This window comes from Chiloscyllium punctatum, chromosome 29 (genome assembly GCF_047496795.1).
Source record: "Chiloscyllium punctatum isolate Juve2018m chromosome 29, sChiPun1.3, whole genome shotgun sequence".
NCBI classification, from domain to species: Eukaryota; Metazoa; Chordata; class Chondrichthyes; order Orectolobiformes; family Hemiscylliidae; genus Chiloscyllium; species Chiloscyllium punctatum.
This window is the reverse complement of record NC_092767.1, coordinates 63,114,171-63,136,215: the sequence shown is the minus strand read 5'-3', so window position 1 is coordinate 63,136,215 and position 22,045 is coordinate 63,114,171. Positions and strand designations below refer to the sequence as shown.

Below are 22,045 nucleotides of genomic sequence, written 5' to 3'. Positions count from 1 at the left end.
ATGACTTTATAAATGCAGGCTGCTGTGGGCTGGGATTGGGGTGGAAGGGCTGAGGGTGGAGGTTGGGTTGGGAGGGGGGATGAGTTTGGGATAGGAGAGAGGTGGTGTCAGGAGTTGGGAGGGAATGGGAAACAGGATATTGGAAAACAGGGAGTGGGAGGGGTTTGGAGATGAGGGTAAGGTGGAGTTTGATGGGAGATGCTGAGACTGAGATCGGAGAAAGGTGCCAGGAAACAGGACATTGGAAAACAGGAAGTGGGAGTGGACGGGCAATAGGGGTAAGGGTGGAGTTTGGGAGGGGAGGGGCTGAGTCTGAGATGAGAGAGAGGCATCGGGAACGGCAAACAGAACACTGGGAAACAGGGAGGGGAGTGACGGGATTTGGGGTGAGAATAGGGGAGGGACAAGGTCAAAGGTCGGGGATATACGCAGTGCCCTCCTCACCTGCATCTCCTCCATCCAGTCAATCATGTGAACCATCTCCTGGAAGGTCTTCTGCAGCGAGAGGTTGAGCTCGAGCCGAGCCCTGCGAGCGGCCAGTGTCTCCTCCAGGAAGCCCCACAGTCGCAGGATGTTATCTTTCTGAGCAGTGATGCGCCTGATGTCGTAGTAATTCTCCGAGTCCAGCTCCAGAGCCAGCTCGGTGATGACCTGCACTCGCTCCTTGTATGACGACACGTCCGCCTCAATCGCCTCGTGTTTCTTCATCGCTGCCTCGACTGCAGGGAGATCGTAACCAAAATTATCCTGAGGGGAGAATTGAAGAGGATTACAGAAAGCAGCTGTGTAAGGGCAGCGCATGGGCAAGTGGTAATATCACTGGGCTGGTAATCCAGAGCCCGAGGCTAATCCTTGAGGGACACCGGTTCGAATCACATGAGGACAAATGGTGAAATATGAATTTAATTTTTAAATGTCACCGGGCTGGCAATCTAGAGCCCCAGGCTAATATAGAACATAGAACATAGAAAAATACAGCGCAGTACAGGCCCTTCGGCCCTCGATGTTGCGCCGACCGAAGCCTACCTAACCTACACTAGCCCAATAACCTCCATATGCTTGTCCAATGCCCGCTTAAATGACCCTAAAGAGGGAGAGTCCACCACTGCTACTGGCAGGGCATTCCATGAACAATCCTCAAGAGACACTGGTTCAAATCACAAGAGGACAAATGGTGAAATGTGAATTTAATTTTTTTAAAATTTGAATTAATAATCTCATAATGATCACTGGTGATTGTCGCAAAAACCCATCAATATTCTTTAGGGAAGGAAATCATACCTGGTCTGGCCAACATGTGACTCCAGGCACACAGCAACGTGGTCGATACTTAACTTTTTTCTGGGCGATTAGGGATGGGTAATAAATACTGGGCCTAGCCAGCCGCACCCACATCCCGTGAAAGAATAGCGAAGGAAAAGAAGACTTTTCAACAGATCCATCCTTGCGGGGTAGCAGAGTTAGAAATGTGTGAGTGGGAGCCATTCTAGAACATTCCTCAGCGTCTCGATGAGGAGGGCCACTATTAACCAGATGGTCCAATCATAACGTGAGTGCAGGTGCAGAGAGGTCTTGGGGTGGGGGAGGCTGTGGTAATGGTACAAACCTTTACAAGGGGCAGGGTAGGTTGGGGTTTGGGTTAGATGAACACGGATCAGAAACAGAGGGAGGATACATCAGCAAGGAACCCTTCAAAAAGATTCACTTGAATGATGGGTGAACAGTTTCTTTTTAATATACATCATCTGGAACAGAGAATACATTCAAGGAGGAGATTTTTAATCAGTTAGGGGTTGAAGGGTTATGGAGAGCAGGGCAGGAAAGTGGAGTTGAAGCTGAGCTGAGATCAGCCATGATCGGAGAGCAGGCTCAAGGGGCTGAATGGCCTACTCCTGCTCCTAGTTCTTACCCACAGGATGGCCAGACCAGCATTTAATGCCCAAGGAGCAGTTAAGATCCAACCACATTGCTGTGGGACTGGAGTCACGTGTACACCAGACCAGGTAAAGCAGGTTTCCCTCCCTAAAAGGAGTTAGTGAACCAGATTTTATTTCTAATGATAGTTGACACTGGTTTACATTAGGCCAACATTTTATTCCAGACTTAATTTTTACTGAATTCAAATTCCACCATCTGTCATGGCATCTCATGTTCACATATCATTACTTCTTGATTACCACCTCACTGTCACCTTCATAAAGTAAATGGGAACACCCACCCGCTGCATGTTCCCCTCCGAGCCACTCACCATCCTGACTTGGAAATATATCTCCATTCTTTCGCTGCCGCTGGGTCAAAATCCTGGAATTCCTTCCCTAAGATCTACCCACAGCAGGTGGACTGCAAGAAGGCAGCTCACCCCCACCTTGTCAAGGGGGCAACTAGGGATGGGGTAATAAATATTGGGCCCAGCCAGCGATGCCCACATGCCATGAATGAATATAAATCAAAGTCGAGAGGCTGGTGAACGTTCTCATTAAAGCACAGAAGGGTAGCTTTGGTAAACGTCATGCAGGATGATGAAGGGTTTTGTAACCTTCCAGCAAGGGCACTGAGCAGTGAACAGAGATTTAAGGTCATTAGAAAACCCTCATGTGAGAGATGAGGAGAATTTCTTCCTGTCACAGCTCATCGATTGGAAAGGTGCTGCTGGAAGGTTGGTAAAGCCAGCCCCGGCAATGATAATTCCAAAGTGATTAAGGTCAGGATTGGAAAGGGGGAGCATTGTTACAGGGTGATGGAGAAGGAGCAGGGGCCAGGGGTTCGGGTCGTCCAAAGGGCACGGAATCCCACCTGGGAGATGAGCCGCTGGTTCTCGTTCAGCCAGGTCTCCCGCATGGCAGCCTTGTGGTCAAACCGATGTGCCAACTGCTCGAGCTTCTCCTGCCGAATGAGCTCATTCCGCAACGCCACTTCACGCTCATGCTCTGCCTTCTCCAGTCTCTCCCAGGCCTCAGGAGGAAGAACAACAACAGGACACAAGTGAGACAGAGATCAGCACCAGCAGGAGGTGCTATTACTGCCGAGAGAGAGTGAGAAACAGAGGGACTGGTCATGATAGGTAGCGAGAGAGACAGTGAGGGAAAGAGACAAAAAGAATGCATGGGACAGAGATAATGAGAAATACAGTCAGAGAGAGACAAAAAGAGACAGTGAAAGAGCCAGCCACAGTGAAAGTGAGAGAGAGAGAGACAGAGAGACAGAGAAACAGAGAGACAGAGAGACAGAGTGACAAGAGAGAACAGTAAGGGTGATAAACACTGAGCGTGAGAGAAACAATGAGAGAGACAGTAAGAGGCAGTGAGAGAAAATAACAAACACAATGAGAGAGAGAGAGAGGGACAGTGAGAGAAAGATAGAGAAAGAAAGTGTGTGTGTGTGAGAGAGAGACAGAGAGAGAGAGAGAGCACGCGAAAGGGAGAGGAGGTTGGGGAAGAGAGAGCGATAGGGAGAGAGAGACAGAGATAGGGAGAGAGAGAGAAATAGGGAGGGAGAGAGAGAGAGGTGGGGGGGGGAGAGAGAGAGAGAGAGAGAGACAGTGCGATGGACCGAGGGAGAGTGATAATCTGCTCAAATTCTCACAGATCAAGACCTGAAACACTCTCAGTTCTCATCACCAGCAGATTTTGGAGCAGACTCTGCTGGTTTGGAAATTCAGAAACAAAACCCTAACAGTGAGGAGACTGCTTCCGGAACTGCTGTGAACTCCATTCAGGGGAGAATTTGAATTTAGTTCTGAATAAAATTCGGATAAACTAAATTAAACCTTGCACAGTCTTTCATCCGTCAATACGGTGAATGACACTAGTGGCCTCGAAAACACTGTCATAAACTCAACAGAACAAACATCATTCACAAGCACAGTGGGGTCTACAGTCAGCCATCTTCTAAAATTTGATAACAGGGATAGGGACACCCCGTGTGTAACTGTGGGGAACAGTGACAGGGACATGTGTGTTACTCTGGATAACAGGTATAGGGACAGCCATTGTGTTACTGTGGATAACAGGGAAAGGGACACCCCGTGTGTAACTGTGGGGAACAGTGACAGGGACATGTGTGTTACTCTGGATAACAGGTATAGGGACAGCCATTGTGTTACTGTGGGTAATAGTGACAGGAACAACCCCCCCGTGTGTTACTGTGGGTAACAGGGAAAGGGAAACCCCGTGTGTTACTGTTAGTAACAGTGACAGGGACACCCCATGTGTTACTGTGGGTAACAGGGATAGGGACACCCTGTGTTACTGTGGGGAATGGTGACAGGGACACCCCGTGTGTTACTGTGGGTAACAGTGACAGGGACACCCGTGTGTTACTGTGGGTAACAGGGACAGGGTCACCCCGTGTGTTACTGTGGGTAATAGGGATAGGGACACCCCGTGTGTTACTGTGGGTAATAGGGACAGGGTCACCCCGTGTGTTACTGTGGGTAACAGTGACAGGGACACCCCGTGTGTTACTGTGGGTATCAGGGATAGGGACACCCTGTGTGTTACTGTGGGGAATGGTGACAGGGACACCACGTGTGTTACTGTGGGTAACAGGGATAGGAACAGTGTGTTACTCTGGATAACACGTATAGGGACAGCCATTGTGTTACTGTGGGTAACAGGGACAGGGTCACCCCGTGCGTTACTGTGGGTAACAGGGATAGGAACAGTGTGTTACTCTGGATAACACGTATAGGGACAGCCATTGTGTTACTGTGGGTAACAGTGACAGGGACACCCGTGTGTTACTGTGGGTAACAGGGACAGGGTCACCCCGTGTGTTACTGTGGGTAACAGGGATAGGGAGACCCCGTGTGTTACTGTGAGTAACAGGGACAGGGTCACCCCGTGTGTTACTGTGGGTAACAGTGACAGGGACACCCCGTGTGTTACTGTGGGTATCAGGGACAGGGTCACCCCGTGTGTTACTGTGGGGAATGGTGACAGAGACACCCCGTGTGTTACTGTGGGGAATGATGACAGGGACACCACGTGTGTTACTGTGGGTAACAGGGATAGGAACAGTGTGTTACTCTGGATAACACGTATAGGGACAGCCATTGTGTTACTGTGGGTAACAGTGACAGGGACACCCCATGTGTTACTGTGGGTATCAGGGACAGGGTCACCCCGTGTGTTACTGTGGGGAATGGTGACAGAGACACCCCGTGTGTTACTGTGGGGAATGGTGACAGGGTCACCCCGTGCGTTACTGTGGGTAACAGGGATAGGAACAGTGTGTTACTCTGGATAACACGTATAGGGACAGCCATTGTGTTACTGTGGGTAACAGTGACAGGGACACCCGTGTGTTACTGTGGGTAACAGGGACAGGGTCACCCAATGTGCTACTGTGGGTAACAGGGATAGGGACACCCCGTGTGTTACTTTGAGTAACAGGGATAGGGACACCCCGTGTGTTACTGTGGGTAACAGGGATAGGGACACCCTGTGTTACTGTGGGGAATGGTGACAGGGACACCCCGTGTGTTACTGTGGGGAATGGTGACAGGGACACCACGTGTGTTACTGTGGGTAACAGGGACAGGGTCACCCCGTGTGTTACTGTGGGTAATAGGGATAGGGACACCCCGTGTGTTACTGTGGGTAATAGGGACAGGGTCACCCCGTGTGTTACTGTGGGTAACAGTGACAGGGACACCCCGTGTGTTACTGTGGGTATCAGGGATAGGGACACCCTGTGTGTTACTGTGGGGAATGGTGACAGGGACACCACGTGTGTTACTGTGGGTAACAGGGATAGGAACAGTGTGTTACTCTGGATAACACGTATAGGGACAGCCATTGTGTTACTGTGGGTAACAGGGACAGGGTCACCCCGTGCGTTACTGTGGGTAACAGGGATAGGAACAGTGTGTTACTCTGGATAACACGTATAGGGACAGCCATTGTGTTACTGTGGGTAACAGTGACAGGGACACCCGTGTGTTACTGTGGGTAACAGGGACAGGGTCACCCCGTGTGTTACTGTGGGTAACAGGGATAGGGAGACCCCGTGTGTTACTGTGAGTAACAGGGACAGGGTCACCCCGTGTGTTACTGTGGGTAACAGTGACAGGGACACCCCGTGTGTTACTGTGGGTATCAGGGACAGGGTCACCCCGTGTGTTACTGTGGGGAATGGTGACAGAGACACCCCGTGTGTTACTGTGGGGAATGATGACAGGGACACCACGTGTGTTACTGTGGGTAACAGGGATAGGAACAGTGTGTTACTCTGGATAACACGTATAGGGACAGCCATTGTGTTACTGTGGGTAACAGTGACAGGGACACCCCATGTGTTACTGTGGGTATCAGGGACAGGGTCACCCCGTGTGTTACTGTGGGGAATGGTGACAGAGACACCCCGTGTGTTACTGTGGGGAATGGTGACAGGGTCACCCCGTGCGTTACTGTGGGTAACAGGGATAGGAACAGTGTGTTACTCTGGATAACACGTATAGGGACAGCCATTGTGTTACTGTGGGTAACAGTGACAGGGACACCCGTGTGTTACTGTGGGTAACAGGGACAGGGTCACCCAATGTGCTACTGTGGGTAACAGGGATAGGGACACCCCGTGTGTTACTTTGAGTAACAGGGATAGGGACACCCCGTGTGTTACTGTGGGTAACAGGGATAGGAACAGTGTGTTACTCTGGATAACATGTATAGGGACAGCCATTGTGTTACTGTGGGTAACAGTGACAGGGACACCCGTGTGTTACTGTGGGTAACAGGGACAGGGTCACCCCGTGTGTTACTGTGGGTAACAGGGATAGGAACAGTGTGTTACTCTGGATAACATGTATAGGGACAGCCATTGTGTTACTGTGGGTAACAGTGACAGGGACACCCGTGTGTTACTGTGGGTAACAGGGACAGGGTCACCCCGTGTGTTACTGTGAGTAACAGGGATAGGGACACCCCGTGTGTTACTGTGGGTAACAGGGATAGGAACAGTGTGTTACTCTGGATAACATGTATAGGGACAGCCATTGTGTTACTGTGGGTAACAGTGACAGGGACACCCGTGTGTTACTGTGGGTAACAGGGACAGGGTCACCCCGTGTGTTACTGTGGGTAACAGGGATAGGAACAGTGTGTTACTCTGGATAACATGTATAGGGACAGCCATTGTGTTACTGTGGGTAACAGTGACAGGGACACCCGTGTGTTACTGTGGGTAACAGGGACAGGGTCACCCCGTGTGTTACTGTGAGTAACAGGGATAGGGACACCCCGTGTGTTACTTTGAGTAACAGGGACAGGGACACCCAGTGTGTTACTGTGGGTAACAGGGATAGGGACACCCAGTGTGTTACTGTGGGTAACAGGAATAGGGACACCCCGTGTGTTACTGTGGGTAACAGGGACAGGGACACCCGTGTGTTACTGTGGGTAACAGGGATAGGGACACCCCGTGTGTTACTGTGGGTAACAGGGACAGGGACACCCCGTGTTTTACTGTGAGTAACAGGGATAGGGACTTCCCGTGTGTTACTGTGGGTAACAGGGATAGGGACACCCCGTGTGTTACTGTGGGTAGCAGGGACAGGGACACCCCGTGTGTTACTGTGGGTAACAGGGATAGGGACACCCAGTGTGTTACTGTGGGTAACAGGGATAGGGACACCCCGTGTGTTACTGTGGGTAACAGTGATAGAGACACCCCGTGTGTTACTGTGAGTAATAGGGATAGGGTCACCCCGTGTGTTACTGTGGGTAACAGGGACAGGGACACCCCGTGTGTTACTGTGGGTAACAGTGACAGGGACACCCCGTGTGTTACTGTGAGTAACAGGGATAGGGACACCCCGTGTGTTACTGTGAGTAATAGTGACAGGGATACCCCGTGTGTTACTGTGGGTAACAGTGACAGGGACACCCCCTGTGTTACTGTGAGTAACAGGGATAGGGACACCCCGTGTGTTACTGTGAGTAATAGTGACAGGGATACCCCGTGTGTTACTGTGGGTAACAGTGACAGGGACACCCCCTGTGTTACTGTGGGAAACGTGGATCAAGTCAGTGAGCCCTTGCTCAGTCAATCCTGTGAAAAGGCAACTGAGTGTCATCAGTGATCACTCACCCTGTTGATGTCAGAGATCAGTTTGCCTTCACGGGGTACGTAGAGCTTTTGGTTGTTCGCTCGAAGTTTACTCTGGATGGTGAAGAGCAGAACCTCCAGATTCCCCTTCTCCTCAAACCTGAAAGAAAATCAACAAGAACTCTCATTGATGTTGCACCTTTTACACAATGTAACATGCCAAGGCACTTGACATTAAATTGCAGTCTGACACCGAGTCACCTGAAGAGCTCCTAGGCAGGGTGTCCAAACGTTTTGGCAGAGGGGCAGGGTTTGATGCTTGTCTGAAAAGTCAGGAGGTCGGAGAGATTGAGAGTCGGGGTTCCAAAGCTCGGGACAGGAAATCGCGGCCTCCAATGGTGAAGCCTTCAGAATGAGCATGTGTCCTGAATTGGGGGATGTCTCAGAGGGACATGGGGCTGCAGAGACAGGGTGGGTTTGGATAAACGAGAAGTGGATTTCAAATTCAATGTGTTGTCTGACAGGAATCCAACACTGGTCAAAGTGGAGCACCGTGGAACAGATCTCACTGTGAGTAAGACACAGGGAGCGGAGGTTTGGAAAGCCCTGAGTTTATGATGGTCACGATGCGAGAGAGCAGCCAGGGATGTGTTCCAATAATTTGGAGGCGACAGGCGAGGATTACAGCAGCAGACAAGCTGAGACTGGGATGTCAGGGAGGTTAGTACAGAATCTTAGCTACAATGCAGGTTTGTGTACCATCTCAGGAACAAATATTACGAGCAGTGTGGCTTCATCTCAGACCACTGCTAAGATAGGGATATGGTCGGTTCTGAGCTGGGGCATTAGAACCTGGAATCAGTCCTGGCTCTGAGGCAGGGTTACAAGGCAGGGCATTCAGGTTGCAAACCAAGAACCCATTACCTTGGCTGGAATCTCATTGACTAAAAGGCCACCGATTGTCCAGGAAATGGCACCAATTCTGATCGCCTGGTCACAGTGCAAGGGGAGGTAGGGACAGCATCACCACTGGTGAGCCCAAGACTCGGGACACGGTTCAATTCCCATCGCGGCCTGGGACGGGGTCAGGGGGAAGACTCGGATCAGAGGTTGGCGACCCGGCCAAAGGCAGGATGAATGTACTAATTTGCCAAAAAGGGACTGATTTTTGACCGTGATAGCTGAACAAAAAGCTTCAGCATGGACACCGAGTTGACCACTCAACGAGGTTCGGGTTTCTGTGGGGTTGTTATTGGGGTGAAAGATTGGATCTTTCTCTCTGATATTTGTAATTAGATCATTTCAAACAGTTCTTATATTGTCTAATATTGTTTTCTTCTGTGGAATACACTTTTATGTTCTTTGTTCAAAGTACACTGGGAGCCTCTTGTGAATATGCTCAGTGATTTGAACCCCATAGTAAACAAAGCTGGAAGTGACACGTATCGCCCATCAAGCTGGCTTTCACTCTGGGATATGATTGGTCCGACAGTACCATCAGTTGGGATCATAACAAATTCCCCACTTTCAACTTCCTGAGGATTATCATTGACCAGAAACTGAACTGGACAATCAACATAAGCACAGTGTCTACAACAGCAGGTCAGAGGCAAGGAATACTGTGGTGACTAATTTCCCTCCTGACTCCCCAAAGCCTGTCTGCCATCTCGGGCAGGGAATGAGAGTTTTAAAGGGCAGTACGGTGGCTCAGTGGTTAGCACTACTGCCTCACAGCGCCAGGTACCTGGGTTCGAATCCAGCCTTGGGCAACTGTTTGGAGTTTGCACATTCTCCCCAAGTCAGTATGGGTTTCCTCTGGATGCTCTGATTTCATCTCACAGTCCAAAGATGTACAGGTTAGGTGGATTGGCCATGAGGAATGCAAAGTTACAAGGATAGAGTCGGGAGGTGGGTCTGGATGGGATGCTCTTCGGAGGGTCGATGGGGGCAGCTTCAACAACACACAAACTCAAAACCATCCAGGACAATGCAGCCCTCGCTTGATTGGCACCACATCCACAAACTTCCACTCCCTCCACCAATAATACTCAGTGGCAGCAGTGTGTACATTCCAAGAGATGCAGAAATTAAGGCTCCTTTGACAATATCTTCCAAACCCACAATCTCCACCCCTTAAAAGGATAAGGGCAGTAGATACTTGGGAACACAGCCACTTCCAAGTGTCCCTCCAAGCCACTCACCACCCTGACTTGGAAATATATCACCGTTCCTTCCACTGTCACGAGGTCAAAATCTTGGAACTCTTCATGTAAGGGCACTGAGGCTCTACCTACAATGTGTGGACACCGGTGGTTCAAAAAGGGCTTTTGCCTGAAACGTCGATTCTCCTGTTCCTCGGATGCTACCTGACCTGCTGTGCTTTTCCAGCACCACATTCTCGACTTCTCACTACCACCTTCTCAAAGACAACTAGGGATGGGCAATAGATGGGGATTCTAATCAATAACAGTCTGAACATATAAAGAAACATTCTCTCTATTGTCACTAACAGATATACTCTGCACACACAGTCAGATCGTCTGTACCTATGAAGGGACCCAGTAAGTGTATTTGATTAGATTACTTACTTACAGTGTGGAAACAGACCCTTCAGCCCAACCAGTCCACACCGACCCCCCGAAGAGTAACCCACCCAGACCTGTTTCCCTCTGATTAATGCACCTAACACTATGGGCAATTTAGCATGGCCAATCCACCTGACCTGCACATTTTTGGACTGTGGGAGGCAACCCGTGCAGACACGGGGCGAATGTACAAACTCCACACAGACAGTTGCCTGAGGTGGGAATTGAACCCGGGTCCCTGGCGCTGTGAGGCAGCAGTGCTAACCACTGAGCCACCATGCTGCCCACATTTGCCTCACATTCAATGCCTACTTTAGAGGTTTCTCCACAGTGCAGTAGTTCGTGAAGGCTTGTAGTTGCTGTTGAACACCAGTTAATGAGTTTGCGAATCGTTGATTGCTGATCAGAGCGATGGTTTGCTCAATCCATTCCAGCAGCTCAGATGCCAACGTTTCATATCTCGAGATAATCTGTTCAATCTCCAGTACCTTGTCCAGGACCTGGCGGGGAAAGAGAGAGAGAGAGAAAGAAAGAGAAAGAGAGAGGTGGTGGAGGGTGGGGGGGGGGGGGGGGGGAGGAGGGAGAGAGACACAGAAGGACGGATTTGAGGGGGAGTGCAACAAAGAGAGGTCGAAAGGCAGAAAGAGACAGAAACAGGGGAGCGGATTTGAGCCACAAAGAATATCCAATCACGAAACTTTCACCAGGGCAGGTGAGTTACAGGATGGCCCAATCCACAAGCAGATGTTAGGAGGATGTGGGGAACAGCTGAGTGTCCAGGTGGGCTGGTTAGAAGGAGCACCTTGGTTTTCTACATCGTTCCCAAACACTTCCAGGGCAGGGACAGCACGGGGTTAGATACAGACAGGCAGAGGAACACGTACAGGGAGAGCTTGCACATTCTCCACGTGCCTGCATGGGTTTACTCCGGGTGCTCTGGTTCCCTACCACAGTCCAAAGATGTAGAGGTTAGGTGGATTAGCCATGGGGAATTACCCATAGTGTCCGGGGATGTACAGGTACGTGGGTTAGCCATGGGGAATGCAGGGTTTCAGGGATAGGGTAGGGGGCTGAGTCTGGGGGAGATGTTCTTCGGAGAGTCAAAGTGGACTCGATGGGCTGAATGGCCTGCATCCACAATGTAAGGATTCTATGATTCTACAAGACTGTGAGAGAGAGTCAAGGCTAGTCATAGATAGTGAGGGATAATGGTAGGCAATGAGTGACAGTGAGAGACAGTGGAGGACAGTGAGACACAGTGGAGGGCAGCGAGGGACAGCGAGGGACAGCGAGAGACAACGAGAGACAACGAGGGACAACGAGGGACAACGAGGGACAACGAGGGACAACAAGGGACAACGAAAGGCAGCGAGAGGCAGCGAGGGGCAGCGAGGGGCAGTGAGGGACAGCGAGAGACAGCAGGGGCAGCGAGAGACAGCGAGAGACAGCAAGAGACAGACAGCAAGGGGCAGCGAGAGGCAGAGAGGGACAGAGAGGGGCAGCGAGAGACAGCGAGGGGCAGCGAGGGACAGCGAGAGACAGACAGCGAGAGGCAGCGAGAGACAGCGAGAGGCAGCGAGGGGCAGCGAGGGGTAGCGAGGGGCAGTGAGGGACAGACAGCGAGGGGCATCGAGGGGCAGCGAGGGGTAGCGAGGGGTAGCGAGAGACAGACAGCGAGAGGCAGCGAGAGGCAGCGAGGGGCAGCGAGGGGTAGCGAGGGGCAGCGAGAGACAGACAGCGAGAGGCAGCGAGAGGCAGCGAGGGGCAGCGAGGGGCAGCGAGGGGTAGCGAGGGGCAGCGAGAGACAGACAGCGAGGGGCATCGAGAGGCAGCGAAGGACAGCGAGGGGCAGCGAGGGACAACGAGGGACAACGAGGAACAGACAGCGAGGGGCAGCGAGAGACAGTGAGGGGCAGCGAGGGGCAGCGAGGGGAAGTGAGAGACAGCCAGGAGCAGCGAGAGACAGCGAGGGGCAGCGAGAGACAGTGAGGGGCAGCGAGGGGCAGCGAGGGGCAGCGAGAGACAGTGAGGGGCAGTGAGGGGCAGCGAGGGGCAGTGAGGGGCAGCGAGGGGCAGCAAGAGACAGCGAAGGGCATCGGGTGACAGCAAGGGACAGTAGGAGACAGTGGGAGACAGTGGGTAACAGTGAGGGACAGTGAGGGACGGTAAAGGACAGTGAGGGACGGTAAGGGACAATGTGAGACAGGGAGGGACAGTGAAAGACAGGGAGGGACAGTGGGAGATATGGAGGGACAGTGGGAGACAGCGAGGGACAGTGGGTGACAGCGAGAGAACGTGAGGGACAGCGAGGGGCAGCAAGGGACAGTGGGTGACAGCGAGGGACAGTGCGAGTTAGTGAGGGACAGTAGGGTGACAGTGGGTGACAGCGAGGGACAGTGGGAGACAGTGAGGGACAGTGGGTGACAGTGAGGGACAGTGAGAGACAGTGAGGGACAGTGGGTGACAGTGGGTGACAGTGGGTGACAGTGGGTGACAGTGAGGGACAATGGGTGACAGTGGGTCACAGTGTGGCACAGTGGGAGACAGTGGGAGACAGTGAGGGACAATGGGTGACAGTGAGGGACAGTGAGGGACAATGGGTGACAGTGAGGGACAGTGAGGGACAGTGAGGGACAGTGAGGGACAGTGGGTGACAGTGAGGGACAGTGGGAGACAGTGAGGGACAGTGGGTGACAGTGAGGGACAGTGGGAGACAGTGGGAGACAGTGAGGGACAATGGGTGACAGTGAGGGACAGTGAGGGACAATGGGTGACAGTGAGGGACAGTGAGGGACAGTGAGGGACAGTGAGGGACAGTGGGAGACAGTGGGAGACAGTGAGGGACAATGGGTGACAGTGAGGGACAGTGAGGGACAATGGGTGACAGTGAGGGACAGTGAGGGACAGTGAGGGACAGTGAGGGACAGTGGGTGACAGTGAGGGACAGTGGGAGACAGTGAGGGACAGTGAGGGACAGTGAGGGACAGTGAGAGACAGTGGGAGACAGTGGGAGACAGTGAGGGACAATGGGTGACAGTGAGGGACAGTGAGGGACAGTGGGAGACAGTGGGAGACAGTGAGGGACAGTGAGGGACAGTGAGGGACAGTGGGAGACAGTGAGGGACAATGGGTGACAGTGAGGGACAGTGAGGGACAGTGAGGGACAATGGGTGACAGTGAGGGACAGTGAGGGACAGTGAGGGACAGTGGGTGACAGTGAGGGACAGTGGGAGACAGCGAGGGACAGTGGGAGACAATGAGGTACAGTGTGGGACAGTGGGAGACAGTGAGGGACAGTGCAGGAAAGTGAGGGACAGTGGGAGACAGTGAGGTACAGTGTGGGACAGTGAGGGACAGTGGGAGACAGTGAGGGACAGTGAGGGACAGTGGGAGACAATGAGGGACAGTGTGGGACAGTGAGGGATAGTGGGGGACAGTGGGGGACAGTGCAGGAAAGTGAGGGACAGCGAGCGACAGCGAGGGACAGCGAGGGACAGTGGGAGACAGGCAGTAGGATACAGGCATGGGATACAGTGACAGATAATGAGATAGCAAGGTACACATAGAGATACAGTTGACAGACAAAGAGGCGTCATGAGATACATTGAGATGTCACAACCCCCCAACTTATTCAGTAATGTCCTTCAGCAGGGAGGGAAATCTGCCATCCTTACCTTGTCTGGCCTACACATGACTCCAGACCCACAGCAATGGGACTGAATCCTAACTGTTCTCTGGACAATTAGGGTTTGAAAATAAACGCTAACCCAGTCAATCAGGCTACATCACATGAAAGGAATACAGAAAAATAAAATAAAGATTCAATAAATAACCCTTTGGCCTACCTTGTTTTATCACAAAGTTATCTCTTACCTTTCCAATCCTCTTCCCTTCCACTGCAAGGGCCTTCATCTTGGAGAAGTAATGGTAATAGGAGACCACATAGGTGACAATAGACTTCTCATCGGGATTCTCCACGTTCACATCTAGCAGAATGGTTCAACATTTCCAACATCAGATATGCAGGGTTATACAAAACCACAACAACTCTGTACACTGTTCCCATCAAATACTCCCAGGACAGGGACAGCGTGGGGTTAGATACAGAGTAAAGCTCCCTCTACACTGTTCCCCATCAAATACTCTCAGGACAGGGACAGCATGGGGTTAGATACAGAGTAAAGCTCCCTCTACACTGTTCCCCATCAAATACTCCCAGGACAGGGACAGCACGGGGTCAGATACAGAGCAAACCCCCTCTACACTGTCCCCATCAAACACTCCCAGGACAGGGACAGCACAGGGTTAGATATAGAGTAAAACTCCCCCTACACTGTTCCCATCAAACACTCCCAAGACAGGGACAACACAGGGTTAGATACAGAGTAAACCCCCCTCTACACTGTCCCCATCAAATACTCCCAGGACAGGGACAGCACAGGGTTAGATCCAGAGTAAAGCTCCCTCTTCACTGTTCCCATCAAACACTCCCAGGATAGGTATAGCACAGAGTTAGATACAGACTGATGCTCCCTGTACACTGTTCCCATTAAACACTCCCAGGACAGGAACAGCACAGTTAGATACAGAGTGAAGCTCCCTCCACACTATCACCCATCAAACACTCCCAGGACAGGGAAAGCATGGAATTAGCTACAGAGTAAAGCTCCCTGTATACATTCACCATCCAATATTCCCAAGACAGGGATGAGATTGTATACATCAGCGACAGCCTTGATGGTCACTGGACAGTCAGGAGCTCTGCTGTGTGACATCAAATGGAGTAAACACAATCCCTTGTGGTGCCAATTTCCCACCGGGCTGAAACCAGCAAATGGCAGGGTAATGTCCCAGGATGCCCTCTGACACGAAGAGGCTCATGGTTCTACCTTCGGGGTCCAGGAGCTTGGCCACGCCCAGCTGCTGCTCAGCCACATTAAACGCTTGCTGGAGGTTAAAGGTCGTGTTGGATTTCTGCAGTTTGGCGAAGTCAATGAGGTCACTCCTGAAAAAATGGCAAATATCCAAATGATTACACCACAAGGGATAAAACACCGAGACCTCTGAGTGACCTTGGCTCTGGCTGTGGTCACTTTGGCCATATATTGGTTCAGTGGTTCCTCACAGTGCCTCAGGACAGGGCAGGGGCATTGGTCTGGTGGAGAGCACAGGGTCAGGAGCTGGTCAAAGCCTGACTCTGTGATATTCCTGACAAACATGCATCTCAGTGAGCAGTGTTCCTCACATCTCCATCTGTCCCTTCAACAGTACCTCCCAGATTCCACTTGACTGGCACCCCATCCACCACTTTCAACATCCACTCCCTCCACCACCGACGCTCAGTAGCAGCAGGGCGTACCATCTACAAGAAATTCACCAAAGATCCTCAGACAGCACTTTCCAAACCCACAATCAGTTCCATCTAGATGGACAAGGGCAGCAGACACATGGGAACACCCCACCCCCTGCAAGTTCCTCTCCAAGACACTCACCATCCTGACCTGGAAATATATTGCCGTTCCTTCAGTGTTTCTGGGTCAAAATCTTGACATTTCCTCCGTGAGGGCATTGTGGGTCTACCCACAGCAGGTGGACTGCAGTGGCTCACCCCCCAACTTCTCAAGGGGCAACAAGGGATGGGCAATAGATACTGGGTTTGGATGTAGGATGAAGCCGTCTGGAGGCCCACTGAAGATGTTACCTAATATGGTAAACAAAACGTCTGGAAATGTACTTCCAGCTCAGTGAGCAAACCTACATCCAGAACCTCAACCTGAGCTTCTCAAGACTCACTAAATTGTGGGCTTGTTAACAATACTCAATATTGTGAAAAACAAAATGAAATGCTGTAAAGACACTTAAGGGCTGTTGAAAGCCTGAACCAGCAACCTGTGCCCTTATGGAGACACTAACTATGCCATGTGAAGGGAAACGCCGCATGCCCCCTGAGGGGATACGGCCTACCCAGCATTCCCCTGGGGAGACACAAAACTCTGCTGTAAACAGGGCTGTCAAACCAGGCACCATGCCTATTCTCAATGCCAAGCTGATCGGCCTTGCTCCATTGCATACCTCACAGGATCAGGAGCTCTGCTCACCCATGTGCTGGTTAACAGATAGAGAGAGAGAAAGATGGGAGAGCAGAGAGGGGGAAAACTAGACAGAGAGAAGGAGCAGTAAGGAGAAGGAATGAGGGGCAGAGAGAAAGACAAGCAAAGGAAGAAGGTTAAAGGAGAGAGTGGGAAATGGAGAGAACAAAGAACACAGAAGAACAACGAACAGAGCAGAGCTGGAACAGGCCCTTCAGTCTACCAAGACACATGATGCCTTACTAAAATAAACATCTTTTGCCTTGACGCAGTGTGTGTACCTCTCTATTCGCTGCCTATGTCTGTGAAAATGCCTCTTAAGTACTGCTATTGTATCCGGCCGCACATTCCAGGCACTAACCACCAGCCAGCTCTGTATCCATCTTACCAGCTCACTTCTGTTTCCATGTCACTTCAGCTTGTGAACCAGCCTGCCATGAGAGGCCTTGTCAAAGGCTTTGCTAAGGTCCATGTAGACAATATCTACTACCCTACCCTCATCTATCATCCTTGTCGCTTCCTAAAAAACTCAATGAAGTTTATGAGACACAATCTTCCTCGTACATGTTGCCTATCACTAACCAGTCCTTATTTTTCCAAATGTGAGTAAATCCTATCCCTAAGAATCTTCTCCAGTAAGTTTCATACCACTGATAGAAGGCTCAGTGGCCTGTAATTTCCCAGAATAGCCTTGTTGCCCTTCTTAAACAAAGAAACAAGGTGAGCTCTTCTCCAGTACACTGGGATCGCTCCTGTGACTAAAGACACAAAGATTTCCCACAAGGCCGCAGCAATTTCTTCACTGGCCTCCCTCAGTATTCTGGGTTTGATCCCATCAGGTCTTGGTGATGTGTTGAATCTTACTGCTTTTTAAAACACCCAATATTTCCTTCTTTATATCGACATGCCCAAGAATATCAGCATACCTCCCCTGAGACTCACCATCCATCATGTCCTTCTCCTTTGTGAATACCAAGGGAGAAGGAAAGATTGGAAGAGAAAGATAGTGAGGTGAACTTTGGTTAAAAAGAGCTAATCGCCTTCCTTGCTCTGGCTTAGGAACCTATTTGGTTTACACTGATCGAGATTCGCCAGCGAACCTTGGCGAGAAAAAGCTCTCATCTTAAACAAGATGTCCTTTATTTGCATGGTAGTAATCAGGTCCATGGTACATTTGTACGTCAAGGGCTCTTAAGGTTCAGTGGTAGTATCCGTACCTCTGAGCCAGAAGGCTTGGGCACAAGTTCCATCTGCTCCAATAGTGCATCATTCCATATTGAGACAGCTTGTTTGAAATGTCTACATTCGGAAGTGATAGAGACAGAAATCATGGCCGTGTGGGCTGTTCCTCACCCAGACAATCAGCTCTGTTCCCTTCACCCTAACAAAGAGGACCTCAAAACCTGCAAAACTCCCCCTCCCCAAACCAACCCAAACACAGCGAGTCCCACTCCCTGGTTATTGGGATCTGGTGTCCAACTCTGCCCTGGGACCTGCTAAGTTAGGTGTTGTCAGGAACACGGAGAGCTAATCTGTGGATGTAGCTTTTGATTCCATGTCATCGTCAGGTTGGGTGTAGCTTAACACAGGCTCCAGCGTTAACCCTTTCTGTGCCACTACTTTACAAAACATTCTCTTCCCCTCTACCTAAAGCCATAAGACTATAAGACATGGAGTGGAAGCAAGACCATTCAGCCCGTTGAGTCCACTCCGCCATTTAATCACAGCTGATGGCTGTTTCTTCAAAGCCATGAATTGTTTTCTTTGTTCTTCGTAGACAGCATGTATTCCCTCCCTTCCACACCTTGAGTTACACCCATTTTACATCTTTGTGTCTTCCACAGCCGTTAACAGCCCCATTGGTCTTTTGTACTGAACTGCGACACCATCTGCCCCCATTATTCCTCACCCTCTACCAAAAGTGTAAAAAATACCAACTTTCCTAGCCCTTACAGTTCTGAAGAAAACTCACGCCCGATTCAAAATATTAACTCTGTTTCTCTCTGCACGACCTGCTGAGCTTCTCCAGCACTTTCCGTTTCTAGTTCGGACCTTCTGCAGTCTTTTACTTTCAACACTTGATCCCAAGCCAGTCCCATCCCAGGGATTGGAAACGATTGTGGAAATGACAGTTGAGAGACGGGGTGGGGGGGTGGGGGTGGAAATACTGGTGCCGCCTGAGACTGGTTGCTGATTCAAGACACAGGTCATAGAACAGTACAGCACAGGATCAGGCCCTTCAGCCCATCATGTTGTGCTGAACATGACGCCAAATTTAATTAATCCCTTTTGCCTGCCCTTGGTCCATCCCTTAAGTATTCATACACTGATCTAAAAGCCCCTTAAACGCCCCTATTGTATTTGCCTCCACCAGCACCCCTGGCATTACGTTCCAGACTCCTACACTCTCTGCATAAAAAACTTGCCCCTCACATCACCTTTGAACTTGCCCGCTATCACCTTAAATGCATGCCCCCTTAGTATTAGACATTTCACCTTTGGATAAAGGTTCTATCAACCTTATCTAGGGACCTCATAATTTCATAGACTTCAACCAAGTCTCCCCTCAGCCTCTGCCACTCCAGAGAAAACAACTTGAGTTTTTCTGGCCTCTCCTTATCACTCCTACCCTCTAATCCAGGCAGCATCCTGGTAAACCTTTTTTGCAAGCCTCTCCAAAGCCTCCACATCCTTCCTGTAATGTGGTGACCAGAACTGAAAGCAATACGCAAGCCGTCTAATCCCAGCAGCCTCCAGCCCTGAGTCCTGTCCCCCCCAAAGCAAAGACGTGTACCTGTGTTTGTGGATGAGAGCATTAAATGCAAGCCCATCACTCCAGCTGCTGGTGAAGTTCTGCACATTCACACCGGGATATCTGAGGACGATAATCAAACAGATACATTTAACAATTTTTAGCTGGCCTTTGTCTAGAACTGCATAGACTGCTTAATTATCCTGTTTTGTGACAGACATCAAATTTTCTGCTTTTAATAGGGGTTCGGTCACTTATTGTTAATGAACCTCTTGAAAACTATGAAGAGGTGCTTCTGCAGCACTGTGTGTTGGTTCAGGACGAGGTAGACGACACTGTGTTCTGTCACTAAGCCTCCTACTAATTGAAAGAAACTGGCAGTGTAACCCACACGGCTAGGACTGCTCAAGAAGGGAGACACTATCACGACCGCCCCCCCCCCCCCCAACCTCGCTGTGATCAGCGTACATTCGCTTGAGGTGAAGGGCAGGAATTCTGTGGTTTAAACAGGTACTGGGAGAGCTGACGCAGCTGATGTGGATCTGGTGAAAAATCACCCAACACCAGGTTATGGTCCAGATTTCCAACTCTTGTCCACCCCAGTCCAACCCCGGCACCTCCAAAGCATGACGGGGGGCTGGAAAAAGAACAGGCGTGGCTGAAGCTGTCCAGCATATTGTTAAGGTTAAGAACACACCAGTGAGGCAGGGTGAGGGGGTGAAACGGAGAATTCCTATGGTGTGGTGGTAGTGTCCATACCTCTGGTCCAGTTTCAAGCCCTGCCTGCTACAGAGGTGCGTCAAAACATCGCTGAGCAGGTTGGTTAAAAATCCCTCCATGGGGAAACTAATCCTGTGCCTTCCTCAACAAGAGGAACATTTGGATGAGGCTTGGAACCAATAGGAAGGTGAAGGGTACTGGCTGATTAAGTACCTTGAGCACATATAAAGAGAGACTTAACAGTTCCTGGCAGTGGGTATTGGGGGTCATTCACCCAGACTGCCTCCCTTCTCTTGTCCATGCCCAGATACCCTTGGAGGGGGAGAGGTGTTCTCTGGTACACTTGAGCCACCTGACCCAAAGACATCACAGGGCAAGGTGGAGTGCATTGTTCACACTGGGAAGGACATTATAACTTAAATTTCATTAAAGATCTTGATTATATTGTAAGAATGGGTTTGCTTATTCTCGTTGCTCTTGCCAACAGTGTACAAGGAGAGCACGCTTCTCCCTCCCTCTGAGCCCAGTTGTCTCCAGAGAGGGGGTGCCCATTTCTACTGCCTCGCTCAAGGATTTCCAGAGACTGAGGGGCAGCGGGCAAGGGGGGGCGGGGGGGGAACTGGAGCACATTGCTGTCATTCAATAAATTTCTGTTCAAGTTTTCATTTTCCTGTTTTCAATGGGATCAACCATTTGCTTCACATGGGTCCCTCAAAAATGGTGAAGAGCCATTTCTGCAGCACTGCATACTGAACACTGTGAGTGAAATATCTTCTTCACACCCATTCCGACTAGCTCTCCCAGGATCTTATACAATGGTAAGAAGGTTCCTAGAGTGCAGTTGATCACTGCAATCCTGGCTAATGCCAGCCCTGTACTGAATAAGAACAGAGAGGTTGGTCTGCCCTCTGACCCCCAGCCGATGCACTCTGACCTCCAGCCTCCACCCCTGTCAGTATGATCACTCACCCAGCTGTCTTCATCTGACACCACAGCAGGAGAGCGTCTTTGGCCGAGCGAGTCTCTCGGTTGTCTTCTGTGTTGATTTTAATCACCTGAATCTGGAGCAGAGACACCTACAAAAGAGCCTGAAAGACCAAGATGGCCGCCCCAGACCCTTCTCCACTCAGAGACCCTCTCCCTCCAATCACTCAATTTACTCTGACCCTCAGCTTCCCCCCCATTCCTAGTTCCAGCTCCTCCTCCAACTCAAACCCCCTGCCACCCAGCACCTGCCCCCATGCCGGACTCTTCAACTCTCAGTCTCTACAAGTATTCTCCCCTCCTCTTCCCCTTTCTCAGATACCCTTCCCCCTCCCCCCTCTGTTTTGTTTCCCTTACCCTCCTGCAACTCCCAGCCCTAAACACATCCTCTCCGCTTTTGAGTTCTCAGTCCCTCCTCCTCCCCAAACATCCTCCTCTCTCCTCTCTGACTAACCTCAGAATCTTTTTCTCCTCAGAATCTTTTTCTCCCCTTTCTCTGTCCCTCACCCTCTTGCCCCTAATCTGAGATCTTTCCCCAAGAGGGCAGGCACTGACTCAGACAGCCCAGGATGGTCCTTGGTCAAGGTCTGCCTGGAAGCCGTTACCTGGAAACGGAGGATAATGGTCCAGATGAGGCCGAGAGTGAGCCGGTGGTTTCCGTCGACGATGTCGTGCGAGCCCACATTCTCCAGGTGAACACGCTGCTCCTTCAGGAACTGTAGAGCCTTGTCCACATTCTCCAGGGAATGGATTCGCATCCGGCCCCGTGTCGGCTTGGGCTGCAGTTGGGGAAGGGGTGGGGGAGGGGACAGTTAAAATACTCACACACCATCGTCAGAACTAACACACAGCCAACAACAACTTGCATA

At 50.8% G+C, this 22,045-nt stretch overlaps 1 protein-coding gene across 5 annotated transcripts in view; it reads right to left on the bottom strand.

The window, feature by feature from the left end:
- LOC140454472 (spectrin beta chain, non-erythrocytic 1-like) overlaps positions 1 to 22,045 on the bottom strand; it is a 274,811-nt gene that overhangs the window by 159,355 nt on the left and 93,411 nt on the right. For all 5 annotated transcript variants that reach the window (XM_072549239.1, XM_072549238.1, XM_072549237.1 and 2 more), the window contains 9 exons: positions 21,782 to 21,955; positions 21,162 to 21,253; positions 19,515 to 19,595; positions 15,521 to 15,636; positions 14,505 to 14,617; positions 10,944 to 11,131; positions 8,089 to 8,206; positions 2,794 to 2,952; positions 445 to 747 (listed from right to left, as the gene is read on the bottom strand). In XM_072549239.1, coding sequence (XP_072405340.1) covers positions 445 to 747; positions 2,794 to 2,952; positions 8,089 to 8,206; positions 10,944 to 11,131; positions 14,505 to 14,617; positions 15,521 to 15,636; positions 19,515 to 19,595; positions 21,162 to 21,253; positions 21,782 to 21,955 — 1,344 coding nt within the window. The remainder of the gene's footprint in view (positions 1 to 444; positions 748 to 2,793; positions 2,953 to 8,088; positions 8,207 to 10,943; positions 11,132 to 14,504; positions 14,618 to 15,520; positions 15,637 to 19,514; positions 19,596 to 21,161; positions 21,254 to 21,781; positions 21,956 to 22,045) is intronic.